Source organism: Rattus norvegicus, chromosome 4, assembly GCF_021556685.1.
Source record: "Rattus norvegicus strain SHRSP/BbbUtx chromosome 4, alternate assembly SHRSP_T2T, whole genome shotgun sequence".
NCBI classification, from domain to species: Eukaryota; Metazoa; Chordata; class Mammalia; order Rodentia; family Muridae; genus Rattus; species Rattus norvegicus.
In genome coordinates, this window is record NC_141537.1 from 15,531,277 (window position 1) to 15,545,788 (window position 14,512).

General features: G+C 39.8%; 1 protein-coding gene across 15 annotated transcripts in view; it reads right to left on the reverse strand.

Annotated features, from left to right (window-relative positions):
* The window catches only part of Magi2 (membrane associated guanylate kinase, WW and PDZ domain containing 2), a 1,487,762-nt gene that overhangs the window by 300,885 nt on the left and 1,172,365 nt on the right, over nucleotides 1-14,512 (reverse strand). For all 15 annotated transcript variants that reach the window (NM_053621.2, XM_087655501.1, XM_087655502.1 and 12 more), the window contains 2 exon segments: nucleotides 8,013-8,195; nucleotides 10,335-10,456. In NM_053621.2, the coding sequence (NP_446073.2) occupies nucleotides 8,013-8,195; nucleotides 10,335-10,456 (305 nt within the window).

A 14,512-nucleotide genomic window follows, 5' to 3' on the forward strand; every position in this document is an offset into this window, starting at 1 on the left:
ATCAGACTGGATGTAGCCATGGTGATGAAAGTGGGAAGAGTGGGGAAGACTGGTGTAATCAGGGCAGTGACAAGAGACAAAGAATAGAGCAAAGCTAGAGAGAGTAAGAGAACAAGAGAGAGTAAGAGGATAGCCAGAAATAGATAGAGAAAAGAAAGAAAGATGATAGATATTTAGATAGAAAATAGATAGAAAGATGGATAGATGATAGATAGAATGTGAGATAGATAGATAGATAGATAGATAGATAGATAGATAGATAGATAGATAGATAGATAGTGAGAATAGCCAGGTTATGAGAAAGATGAGTAGCTGGGGAGGGGGTGAGGAAAGCCTGTGAGCTGGAGAGAGTCTAGGGTAGAGGTGGAGGTGAGAAGGGTAAGATTGTGTCCTGGAGTTTGAAATATGTAACAGATATGCTGATCAGCACCACAGGTAGCAGTGTTTTCCTTCCTCTAGACTTAATGGAAATGACTCCTTTTACAAGTTCCCAAGGAATGCTGGCTTTTGTTTTAACCACCAGAACTCTTACTCTAGTCCATGTTGAGCTCACTTTTGGATATATGGATATATTTGGAGATTGGATAATTGAAGTTCCATTTGGACTCAACATCCGGCCACAAAAATGCCTTATTTCATATTTTTAAGAAGAAAACAATCTAACATAGACTTGAACATTATCTATCATCTGTCTATCCATCATCTATCTATCTATCTATCTATCTATCTATCTATCTATCTATCTATCTATCTATCTGTCTGTCTGTCTGTCTGTCTGTCTGTCTGTCTGTCTGTCTGTCCGTCCGTCCGTGTGTGTGTGTGTGTGTGTGTGTGTGTGTGTGTGTGTGTATTTCTCTTGACAGCCATGGGGTAACGAAAACAAGTGTTATGCATGGGAAACTTCTCTTTGAGTCGTTCATCAGGGAAGTCCAAGATACTTCCCAAACAATGCAGGCTGTACCTTTGCCTTAGGTTGCCTGCCAGAACTTGAAGGTAAGACCCTATTGCTGAAGCTAGCATGTGCTTCAAATACAGGACTTGGAGGAATTGAGCTGGAACTCATCTGAAAGCCTCCTACCTGAAGTCTAATTCTCAGAGTCTCTGAAGGTGCTGTGCAAGCTGCCAAGGGAGAAAAGAAATTGTCCTACTATAAAACATACCAATCACAATAATGAAAGCGTGACAAGACATCCTGCAAGAGTGCAACAGTGGAATTCATATCTTCGGGGTGACCACCAGCTGCCTAATTGGACTTGAAGCTCCTTTCATAGGAGGGAATTCATGACACAATTTCTTAGAACTGTAAACCCAGTCAACTACTTGTGGCTGGTGAGGTCATGATCCCCAGAGGAGCGCTTACTACTGCCACTTTCTTAAACTACTATAATTAATAACTGCATTATAAATAATAAGTATTATATCTACAGACAAACATAGAGCTCACCCCTCATCAAAGAGTCTTCATTCATCAGCAGATGGAGACCACAGACATTCACAATGGTCAAAATGACCGTGAGGTGTGAGACCCCAGTTAATACATCTACAACACAACCTCATATGCTCAAAATAAGACTCAGGAAACATAAAAGAAGACAGGGTGCGAAGACTGTAGGAGTTGGAGGTCCAGTGCATCTGTGATAGGATAGTGTCTTTAATATGTGACAGGGAAGCCATGAAATACTGTCAATATGACTAAGTCTAAACATGATCTGAAGAATGGTAATACCAGTATGACATAATGACATGAATGGGAGAAAACTCATTCCCCCAGGTGAAGAGCTACAGATAATTAATGACAGGGAGGGAGGGAGGGAGAGGGAGAGGGAGAGAGAGAGAGAGAGAGAGAGAGATTGATTTTCAATCTTCTCAAGAAATGAGACCCTGATAAATTGTCCAATCCCAAGTTGTCATCCTTAAGCATATATATATATATACATATTAATATATATATGAATAACACTAAGCACACTAAGCAGACTCAACTGGATGTATATGCACACACACACACACACACACACACACACACACACACATACACACACTCATATACACATCCCAATAAGGAAGAAGAGGTCATACATGTGAGAGTGGGGGCATGAGAGGAGTTTGAGGGGTAGAAATGATGTAAATATACTACTCATATATGAAACTCATATATGAAAAAAGTTGTAAAATATTAAAGAACTATATCAAGTTGTTACGGACTCCTTTGTTTTCATTAGGGAAAAATAAAGCTAAAAATATGACTAGATTTTTCTTGTCTCCTTTCCAATCAATAGTGGCACTTATCTACCTCCCCCAGCATCGGGCTGACTTGTGACTCTATGGTCAAGAGAACAAAGTGGACCCAGGCTGTGCCACTCTAGGCCTAGAAGCTTTTCCCTGTCTCTCTGGGAACTCTAAGCTCAGGTCAGCCTGTGTTTGAGAGCATGCACATGAGTTTGCGACAGGTGCCTTTAGCAAGGCACATGCATGAGGAGGGCAGGGCTGGACATTATATATAAAAGCTTCCTCTACTGCTCTCCAACTTGTTGAATTGAGACACGATCTTTCATTGAGGTGAAGACTGCTCTTTTGGCTAGGCTGGCTTAGCAGTGAGCTCTTGAGATCTGACTGTTTCTTGTCACTTTTGAAATATCTGGGATGATAGTCATGGGCAGCTATGACTGGCTGTTTATATGAGTATTAGACAAGCAGACTCAGGTCCCCATGCTTACAAGTACTCCTACACATAGAGTCATCTCTTCAGTTCTGAAAAGTAAGACAATTTAGAGAAAGCTATTGCAAACAAAGGAAAAAGTCAACGTAAATATTAATTAATTAATTAATTTATTTTTGAGACACAGTTTCTCTGTGTAGCCCTGGCTAGCCTGGAGACTAGGCTGGCCTTGAACTCAGAGCTTCACCTGCCTCTGCCTCTTTAGTGCTAAGCTTAAAGTTGTGTACCACTGCCACCCAGGTGGTAATATGAAACTTTACAAAGGCATGTGACAGAAGCCATATTGATGGTGTGTTAGTGAGTTCAAGGAACCAACCTAGAAATACAAGACAATGCACAAATCTTACAATTTTACTAAAATTAGTAACTACCAAAGAAAACATGTGAGACCCGATGCAGCAGAAGACAGAAAAAGTATCATTTCCTTCTTTAGGGACATAAACATAATCCACGTCTAAATTGTAAAGAGAATTTACAATTGTAAATTTGTACTGTGTAAAGTTACTGAAAGAAACATCTAACAGAGATTGGCATATAGGCTCCACGAACCAAAGATAAAACAGTACAAAATGTAATGCTACTTAAAACTTGAGAGTTTCTTCTATGAACATTTTTAGTAATTCAACTGCAGGTTCTCAGATACAAATTTTGTAGATGACAATGTTGTATTGCAATGTCAAAAGGTTGGACATGCCAGAAACTAACTAGTTTCATCTTGGATATAGGCCTGGAGGATGGGCGGGCTAGGTAAAGAAACACTGTGTTCACTATAAATGCTTTCATGTTTTGTTTATGAACATACTGCTTTAACAAAATGATAAAGATGTAAATCACATCCCAAATATCGTTTCTTGGAATCTAGAATTAGCAGGTCTGTGGACGTAAATATCTGCAGAAAAGAAAACTCCCAAAAGCAAACAAATGAATGAACAGGAAACCAAAAAACCTATCAAGGGGTATTGTGTAAATGGGTCAGTGGGCAAATCGTTGGCTTCCTAAGTATGAGTCTAGAGTTCAGTCTCCCAATTCATATGAAGAGCCCAACACAGCAGTGTGCTCCTGTAACCCCAGTGTTGGAGAGTGGAGACAGAGGGTCCCTGGGGCTTGAGGCTCACTACTGTAGATGAAACTGTGAGCATCAGCTTCAGTGACAGGACCTTGCTTGAAATAGAAAATTGAAATAGAAAAAGGGTAGAACATGATAGAGGAAGGCATTTTGATGTTAACCTTCTGAAATTTGCATCAACACACTTATGTGCATCACACACACACACACACACACACACACACACACACACACACACGCATACACACACATGTTTACCAAAGGATGTCAAAATTTGGGTACCCCTACTTTTACAAACACAGACAATGAGGTTATAAGCAGTTCAACTGAGCCACTAAAATGAAGAAACGTCAGGGACTAAGGATTGCCTTTTGTTCAGGGTACTTATTTGGGATTCTATTAATAAAACAGGCAAATAGTACAAAACAACAAAATGTCTTGCGATGAGTAAGTTTTTCAATAGAAGATGGTAGATTAATGCCTTTGAGACGCCTTGGCTTCTGTGAGCTCTGTTATATCAAATTTGATTTCTAGAATACTTTAAACACTTAGGCAGCATCGATGCTAAACTACTTTAAAGAACATTAATGGGGCCTGTGGTCCTTGATTTCCAGAATATAGAATCCTTAATAGTCAGAATTAGATAGTTCCTGGGCATCAGGGGAATGACTTTATGCAACCGCTGGGAGCTGGCTCAGTTGTCAAAGAGCTGCCGGAAGGAAGGACACTGCCCTTGTTTTCTGCCTGTCCTCTGCTCCTTGCCAGATGTCACTGCCAAGTAAGAGAGAATTCCTTGCTCACCCCATTTGCTCTGGTACAGAACCCAAGAGAAACTTTTTCATATAGTTCTTTTTCTTGCCTTCTTACAAGCTATTGATGTGTTTCCCTAAACTAGAGATAACCAAAAGCTAAAAAGGTCAATTAAACTACTTCCATGCATATTTGAATATAAAATGAGACAGCCCATCTTAAACATGGGTGAATCCCTTTAACCTCTAGAGTGTTTGTTTTTATTTTAAAAGTTTACTCAATATTTAAGGTTAATTTCAAAAATTGGAATTTGTTCTCTAGCCTACTTGTTTATGGTTTGTCCTGCCAAAGATGAAAACTGGGTTTAATTTTGCTTTTGTACTGAGTTACCTTATTCAGCCTCATTGACAAGGCTTTATCATAAAATAGGAATTCAAAATCCAGCCCATTTAGATGTTACATTTATAAGGTCATCTACCCGAAATCCTTCCTTCCATCCATCCATCCATCCATCCATCCATCCATCCATCCATCCATCCATCCATCCAAGTACTTATACCTGCTGCTGCAGATACACTCAGGGGTATAGCACCGACACAGTCTCCTGGAACCCAACCAAAATGACCACCAGCTATTTCCACAGGAGTACATTAGATCTACAGAGATGAGGCTAAACAACATCAGCCACAGAGTGAAGCTCTAGGCTTCTTCACTGGCTGAAGATTTACCCCAAAGAAGTTTAGGTAAAGATCTTTTAGAACTTTACGATAGATGACTGTATATAATTCTTTAGTGTATGCTGTAAGTCTAGATAGTCTTTCCCATGTGTGACTGTCATTTGATACTATACTTCACCACCAGAGCATACCCGAGTGAAAACACCAACACACACACTGACGGCTTGCCAACATCTTTCAGTCTTTCCCAATCATTTGTTCATGTGTGTCTCCCAACAGCTTTCCTCATTTGCTTAGTCGGCAAACATCTATTCGTCTTTTAAAACCATTATCATCATGTGTGTGAGGGTTTCTTAAAGCATTGGCAGCTTCTTCTTCTGTGTCTTGTCATTACTTACGTATGTACTTCTTATTATTTCATTGATATAAACATTCATCGACAGATCACTCATTATTTCAATCTACACTGCGAATTTTGTGGGAATAGGAACACTTGTTTTTCTACATTTGCATCCTTGTTAATTAGCAGAATGTTTGGCCTGCATAGATCTTCATTAAATGTTTGTAGCAGAAATACATTTACATGTGTGTTAAAATTATCTTGTAATTAGATGTGAATATATATTTTGAATATTTAAAAAGCATCACATTTTGTTTTATTAAATTCTTTTACAATAAAGGAAATTACCAGCTCACTAAAGGCCCAACCAATAAAATTATGCAACACACTCTTCTTTAAAACTTTTTTTTGTGAACTGCAGTTGGTATGTAATATATGAGAGAAGAATAAATTAAAAAATAATTTAAAAATTTGTTGTTTGTTTCCACACTCTTCTGAAATTGTGCCGGCATTAGGGGTATTGTAACCTTATCACATTGGGTTCTAGTAGCTTATTAATGTGTCTAAAGCCCCTTCTAGATGTACACTCCATGGAAACGAGGTCCGGTCATTCCTACCTTTGTAGGCCTAGCACATTGCAATGACTAGAAGGAGAAGCTAAAGATGTGCTTGTCAAATTCACAGAGCAAACTAAACAGGAGACATCAAGCAGACTTAGGTCTTTGGTTCTTGCCTCTCTATTAGGAGCTGATGTGGGATTTTCTTAAATGAACAAAATGTGTTAAATTCTGAATAAAGCTCTGGCTTTGTAGTAGAATGAGTCTTCTCCCCATGTGGGCACGGCAGATTAGAGAATCAAGGACAAGAAGAAAACGACTCGGACAAGAAGAAAACGACTTGCTGTGCACATATTCATGTTTTGACTGTCCACAAGAAGCCTTTTCTTCTTTTGTAACTATCACAGAACAGGTATGGATCCTTATAAAGTCTTTCTAGATAAACACTGTTGTTGGGCATCAACACTTGTACACGTGATATTAACAACAATTGTGTTTTCAAAATGGGATGTTAATAAATTCCAAGATTTTTAAAAAGAACTTCACATAGTGTATTTTGACAATGTCAGTCCTTTCTGCACCGCTCCTCCCAGATATATCCCACTTCCTTTTCTGCCTCTGTGTCCCCATGTTCCTGGACATTTGGCTATCCACTGTGGTTGACCTCTAGGGCTCACACCTGAGTTTTGGCATTTTGAATTTGGTGTGAAGGTGTAACATCTCTCGGGAGACACCATGTTAGTGTGTACATTCCCCTTGCTAGTGAGTAGTACTGACAAATACACTCATACAGGAAAAATGTCAGGTATAAAGAAACCACTAAGTGAGTATAAAGCTCTGACAACTTTAAAAATAAGCAATTTCAAACGAACACCTCAATTTTGTGTTTTGTTTCCACAGATTAGTTCTTTTTGGACTCATGGAAATAATTCAACTTATAAACAAACAATTTTACATACAATGACACAGCTTCTTGCCTAACACAGTTCTCTGACGTGTGTATCTTTTTCCATAAGTGGAATCAACATGAAAAACTATAAAAATGATGATGGACTAAATTTCTTTGCAGGTATAATTACAATACATTTAATAGCATCTAAAGTACTTTATAAGTAACACTACTAAAATTCTTCAATCAGCATCTTATAAACAGATTATCAAATTTAATAATTTAACTTTTCCCACAAAAAGAAATTGCTAATTGTAAATTATGGAATTCATCTAAAGACATGGGCCAGGTGAGCGAATCACCAATCAGACGGTCAAATCAGACCTACTTCATTCATTTCTTTCTACTCTGGGACTTAGCATATTTTGTATTTTCCTGCCCTTAATAATCTGGGACTGCATTTGCATGTGAAATCAATTTCACTTACCATTTAGACATCCAAATAGCTATATATGAAAATTAACTTATAATGGCTAGCAAAAAACTATTAAATTAAATTGACACACTGTATAGGTACACATAAAAAGTAATGTCACTCAAATAATTTCTCTATGATATAAACACGCACACATTTAAGTGTCTAACCTGAACAATTTAGCATATGAATATTGAAGGACTGATATAGGTTTAAAAATATCAGTGGCTGAACAAAGGTGTGATGTGTTGATCTCTTCCTTAAGAAGGAGTTTTGAGGTAATTCAGATGAGGCAATTCTCAAGAGTCTGTTGACTAGTGAACAGACAGGGCAGTCTGAGAAATGAGGAAGAAACTGAATCTCTCCATTGTTTACAAATAATTTCAGCTAAAAACATCTAAAGTAGGAAAAATGAGATTTGTCGTTCTTCTAAACTGAAGAGACCTTTGACTTTGGAATTAAATTCACGAAGGAATCTGTGGAAGTTAAGTTCAGCTCGAATCTCTACAGCGGTAATTCTGCAGCTCCAGGGATCTTACCTGTCTCCATTTTCCCATCCTGTGCGGCGGGCCCATCCGGGATCACACTCTTCACCTGTAGAAACTCGTCCGGCTCATCTCCACCGATGATCGTAAACCCAAAGCCCATGTTGCTCTTTTTGAGGGTGGTGCTGAGGAATGTTCCCTTCAACTGGGATGCATCCCGGGTGAAGAGTGGCTTTTCTACAAGTAAAAGAGGGAGAGGCATTTTAGAGACAAGTTAGCAGGGAACAGCCAACCACCGGGCAGCAATCCCTGGGTAGATGTGGGAGACCCACATTGAAGGTGCAAGCGGGTGGTCACTTAGAGCGGGGCCAGACCATGAGGGCATCCTACAAATACAGAGCTGTCCCAGGCATCCAGGGAATCATGCAAAGCTGGTTGGAGAATGTATTTAGTCTCTTGAAATCAGCCCTCTTGAGTTTAAAACAGTTGCTGTGTCAATTGGCAAGAAAGCCTTCAAATAAAATTCTGACTTACACTGCTCTCGTTATCAGTGCTCCCAGGGAGGAGGGACATATGAGGGGCTGGTCCTACACGGAACCTTGACTGCATAGGGTAGAAAATGAAATAGTCTGCTGGAAGGACATGAGACACGTGCAGATTGCACCAGCAGAGAAGCAGTGCACAGTTGGTGTATATTTAAAGGTCGAATTGGCTTAGAAAGAGGAGCTGGAGGTGGGACTGAGTTAACTTTTGTTACACATCAATGCAGTGAGACGTTATAAATATATCAGATGCATCTCCACTGGTAAGAGAGCGCTTAGTGCACTCTAAAATGCGAGCAAACGTCAGGTCAGTGTTTCTCAATATGGCTATAAGTGACACATTCTCTAATATGTTGACATAGTGAAGTCGATGCCAAAATCAGGGGAAGAGAACTTGCACCTGCTCAATGAGTTTGATATATATATATATATATATATATATATATATATATATATATATATATATGTATGTATATATATATATTCAACTGTGAGTTCTAACAGCTATGGTTCTAAGCATTTTAAATGCTTTAAAATTATAGTCCTACTAGGAAGAAGAATTAGTTGTCTCTTAAATTCCACTCGTGATAAGCATTTTGCTTTTGCCTGGCTAGCTGAGTTCATGAGGCTTTTAAGTATTTCATCCTAATTTCTTTGTTGAAACAGGTCTCGGTCTGTAATCCAGGGGCCGTGGACTCTTGCTCTTCCTTCCTCAGCCTCCCATGTGCTAGGATTACAGTCATGCACCTCCATACTCAGCTTTGCAGATAAGCATTTCATATACATTTTGATTTGGTACTCATAGTAGCCAAACTGTAAGTGGCCACTCAGCTGCATATTTTGCCCGATACTCATATTTTTTACAGTTTTGGTTTCAGAGGATCAACTATCAAAAAATGAGTCATTAGGATAGAGTTGTAATTTATGTGTCCATTTACCTATCACATATATTTTTATCAAATTTTTATGTAATGTGTAGAAGTCACATAAAATCCCTGTGCTGTGTTCACCAAAGCGTACTCACAGGTGGAGCTCTTCTCCACACGAGAGAGACCTTTATGCTCATTGCAGAGTGCTGTAGGCATGTGATATGAAGCTTGCTACCAGGAAAATGGAGGCTCTAGACACCGAGGTCTCGTGTGTGTGTGTGTGTGTGTGTGTGTGTGTGTGTGAAGTGTGTATGTGCTTGTGTGAATGTGTGTGATTATGTATGTGTGAAGGTGTGTGTGTGACTATGTGAGTGAGTGTATGTGTGTGTGTGTGTGTGTGTGTGTGTGTGTGTTTGTTTAATTTAGTACAAGAATAAAAGAAGTGAAGAGTGCGTGCTACTCATTCCACTAGGTGGCTCTCAAGTGTAGTCAGGTCTACAGGCAGCCCAGGGACATGCTGAGTGTCCAGGGCATCACTCTGTGGTCAGGTAGATAGTAAGACACGTCTTTGACACTGAGGGACCTCTCTGGGCCAGTTGAGGGGAAGATGGATTTGGACCTAGGTAATGTCATTGATGAGCTGCCTACTGTCACAGAAGAAAACAAACCTCATTCTTATGTCTGATTTTCAAGACTCTGTAGTGTATGTTTACCCCATCAAAGTCCCACTTGGCAACAAGTAAATTTCCTATAACGTACTTCTCAGTGTCCTTAGCATAGTTTGTGGTAGCTATATTATAAACTAATTATAAATAGTGTGAACAGCTAGCTAATGCTACTGGAAGGGACTAAAGAAGTTGGACCAGAGATTTGTATCAGCCACTACAGGTTTATCTGTCTGGAAGAGTCAACAGTCCGTCAATGTTTCCCTTGCAATTCTGCACGCTGCTAGATAGATACCGTACCTCGGAAACCTGGGGCCTGCAGGGGCTTTGTTCCAAGTTCTGTGTGGGGCATGTTATGTTGCTGTAGCTTCCTTTTTGCTTCCAGGACAGGGTTTTCAAACTGTGTTCTTCTATTTATGTGGCTGAAAAAGAAAATTTCAAATTAGGATAGCAGTGGGACAGAGTCATTGAGGAGAACATGTGCGTGGCTCTATGGAGAGCAGGTGATTAAGGACACCTTATTTGATTACAGTCAAATGTCTTACCCAGCATGCATCAGGCTTCTGAGGGAGCTGGCCTGTGCATAACACACAATTCTGCGATAGTTCAGAGCATCAGATGCTGTTCCATTTACCATATGCATGAGACAGCCAAAGGAACCAGATGGTGTGTGCTTTCTGGCCATTGTCTTCAGGTGGGATGAGTTTGATTCATTCAAGTAAATAGTCAAAGAATGAAACAAACTGAATGGTTCCCTCAAAGGTGTGTCACCTAAGCTTTGTAAAGGCTCGGTAGCAACAAGATGAATGAGAGGTGAGTTCACCAACAATGTAACAGAAGCTAAAAATAACAATAAAAAATGAGGTGTGTGTGTGTGTGTGTGTGTGTGTGTGTGCACTAGAGATGAGCGTGCAGGTGTAGGAGGTGCTTTCCTCCCACTCCATGAGTTCTTGAGATTGCACTTAGGTTACAAGGCTGGGGGGTAAGTACTTTTACCTGCTGGGCTCTCTCACTGACCAACAGTATATACTTTTAGCAGTCAGACTCGGGTTGAAAGGCCAGGATTCAGAAGGAACCTTCTCAAAGCAGTGACAGATGTCTATGTAGGATGTTTACTGCTGAGATCGTCTGTGTGCTGAGATGGGAAGCTAGTAGACAGACACTGAGAGACTGGAAACACATGTAGCTCAGCTAACCCCAGGATTATAGCACCAGGAAAGTATGTATTCTTATATAACAGAGGGCGGGAAGCAGCCCTGCCCACTAGCGATGTCCATGGCAGACACAGATGCCCCAGCAGAGGGCTGGCATGTGCAGTGATATTTGTTTCTTAAAGGCTCTGAAAGTATGAGGGGGAGAGGGGTTAGAAGAGGAGCTGACAGCTAACTGCATGCCAGTTACCACAGATAATATATTCTATTATACTCAAGTATACTATGTGATATGATATATATTATACTCTAATATATTCAAATTATAAGAGATACAATCTGAAGCATTTCCATTTGAAGGCGATGAGAAGGTAAACAGACAGGTTGCATGACTTGTTCTAGATAAGCCACATGCCAAGTACGATGAAATTCTAGAATTTAATCATCATGTCTGTTTCTGCAGGGGATCTCTAATCTACATGCTTTATTTTTCCAACATGTGATTTCAAACTAGCAAGTACATATAGTTGCCATGCCTGCTCACTTTTTCTCTTTCTGTCTCTCTCTGAGACACATACACAGAGATAGACCACACACACACACACACACACACACACACACACACACACACACACACACACACACACTTTTAATATCGGCACATGAGAAAGGAGAGGAGACAAAATGAAATCTTATCTGGTGTGTTTGAAAAGTCGTTGGCAAGAATGATGACTGCAGTGCATCTACTGATGTCTTTGTGGGAGGCATGGGAGATGCTCTCTGTCACATGGTCTCAGCGCCAATCAGCTCTGTATTCAGATCCTAGCTCCTGGGTAGCTGAGTAGCCATTAGTAACATGTTAAACCTGAGCCTCTAAAACGGGCACAGCATTGTCTACCCGAGTGGTTATGAGGAATAAACATAATAGCCAATATTAGAACCTCACTTTTAGCATTGGCATGTTTATTTCTAGCAGCTTCTGTTATCAATCAGATCAACCTAACTACCCCGTCAAGATTTTAATCACCTCCATTCCTGCTGTCATGGGAGTCTTTGTGGGGTCCTTTTAAAGAGCTTGAGTCACGCTACTGTAGGGTGTGTTTATAATAATGTTCTTAATGATTCCTACTCCCTACAGAGTTCAAAGGAACTGTTGGGGAAAACTCTTTTCTACTGGAGGTGATGCGCTGTGCCTGGAGGAGCACCTCCCCTGTAGTTCATGGTGACTCATGGCATGGCGGCTTTTCAGGTGTCTTTATTCAGGAAATTCAGATGGAGCCACTCTGTGCCAGGAAGGCTGAAGTTGGCGGCTCTTTTTCCTTTACCGCCTACAGGTAACCTTCTTAGCAAAAATCCTTCAAGTCTTCTTGATGTTGTAGCTTTATCCTTGGCTGTGTTGCCACAGGTACCCTTTGTTTTTGACATACTTGGGGCAACTCTAACAGGCAATACCCAAAAAGATGGGTTTTTCCTAATGGCATTCAATACATCCATAGTGTGATGCTTGATCAAATTGTCTGTGTTTAAAGCGGCATCTTGGGAGAACTTCTAAACTTTCTTCAACCATTTGGACCTTCTCTACGGATTGAACCTCAGATGCTCTGAAGGCTTATGTGTCAAAGGCTTGGGTGGTCCTCAGACTTGTGCTAATGGAGAATGGTAGACTTCTTTAAGATGTAGGAAATGAGCGTCCTTAGATCACAAGAGCCATGCCCTCATAAGGAAGTCTGGAACGTCAGTGTCTTTCTAGTAGTTCCTGGCCATGAGAACTGGCCTCCTCCACCTCTCTGACTTTGACCTACCATATTATTGCAAGCGCTACACAAGACAGTTGGTCACAGAAGGATTTATTTGGAGAGTGGTAGAAATCTTTAAGAGGTGGGGGTGAGAAGTCTCAGGTCACTGGGGGCATGCCCTCACAAGGAAGTGTGAAACAACCGTGTCTTTTCCTTAGTTCCTGACCATGAGGAGAACTGGCCTCCTCAGACTATCTCATTGTGATCCAACATATCATTATGGGCTCAACACAGTACAGTTGGCCACGGGAAAGGAGATCCTGAAACTCAGGAAAAATAAACCATTCTCTTGTAAATCTCAGACATTTTCTTTTAAAATTGCAAGCTAGTTAAACACAACCACCTTCTACAATGGGGCATTATTGTCTGCTTCAGGGGGCTGCTAAGAGGCTACGAGAAATGTTTGCAAAGAGCAGATACTTGGGAAGAACGCTACAACTGTAAAGTGTTGTCTTGTGGTTTTTTAAAAATAGTTGTTACTTACTACAGTTAACATTAATGGTAATGTTATTAGTGGCATTATAATACATTTCGTGTGTCCAAAGCCTCTTCCTAAGCCTAACCTTAGCATTTCTAACCAGCATTCTGCTTCTTCCCATGGATGTTTATTTAAGCTCAAATAGATCCTCTTATTACATCCCTCAGCAAGAGGATTTGAGCAATTTTGAAAGAACAAGTAAACAAAACCAGGCTAAAATTATTTGAATGTAGGTGCAAGATAAATAGACAAAATTGATAACACAGGGTCCTATTTGTTTATTAGAGTTACATTGTAAATTAGCTTTGAGCTTTGAAACTGCTTACTTAACAAGAGAGAAGAAATAGCTATTCCCTTTAGAATAGTTAAGATAAACCCATGTTCAGAACGACATGGATTACATCCTTAAGAACTCCTGTGTTGAACTCTTCTGGGTCTTTCTGTCCAAGTCTTTGGTGAAGAGGTTTCAGTGATCCAGCATTGTAGGACCCTCCGTGGTAATTTTACAACAGTGAGTTTCATGGTTGGAAACCTTCTGTTGATGCTTTAATGATGGATTGTTGTGTCTATGCGTCTCTATCCTGGGAACTCTTATGTACAGGGCTTATGTAACATTTTTCTTTGTATCCTACCCATATAACACAGGAAAAGATGTTTAAATATTTATATAATAATTATGTGATGAAGATATTAACTATTTTCAAATATATGTTAGTGATTTAAAAAACCCAATAAGACATATATTTGAAATTACCTGAAGTACTGACTTTTTCATAGTCTACCTGTTCTAATTTTGTTTTTCTAGGTTACTGTTCATTACACATGCTGAATTTTATCCTTACTAGAATCATCTTGACTTTAAGGGACATTAAATTTTTATCATCTTGACTTAAGTAAACTGGATCTTCTGTCAACATGGAAGAGGGAATAGTGACTTTCAAGTGGCATTTGAAGACACAAGTTATTTCATTATGGCTTAGATAGTCAGTACCTCAAACAGATCTATTGAATAAATGCTTTGATGGAGTCAGATACTTGGAAAACTGGGCGATC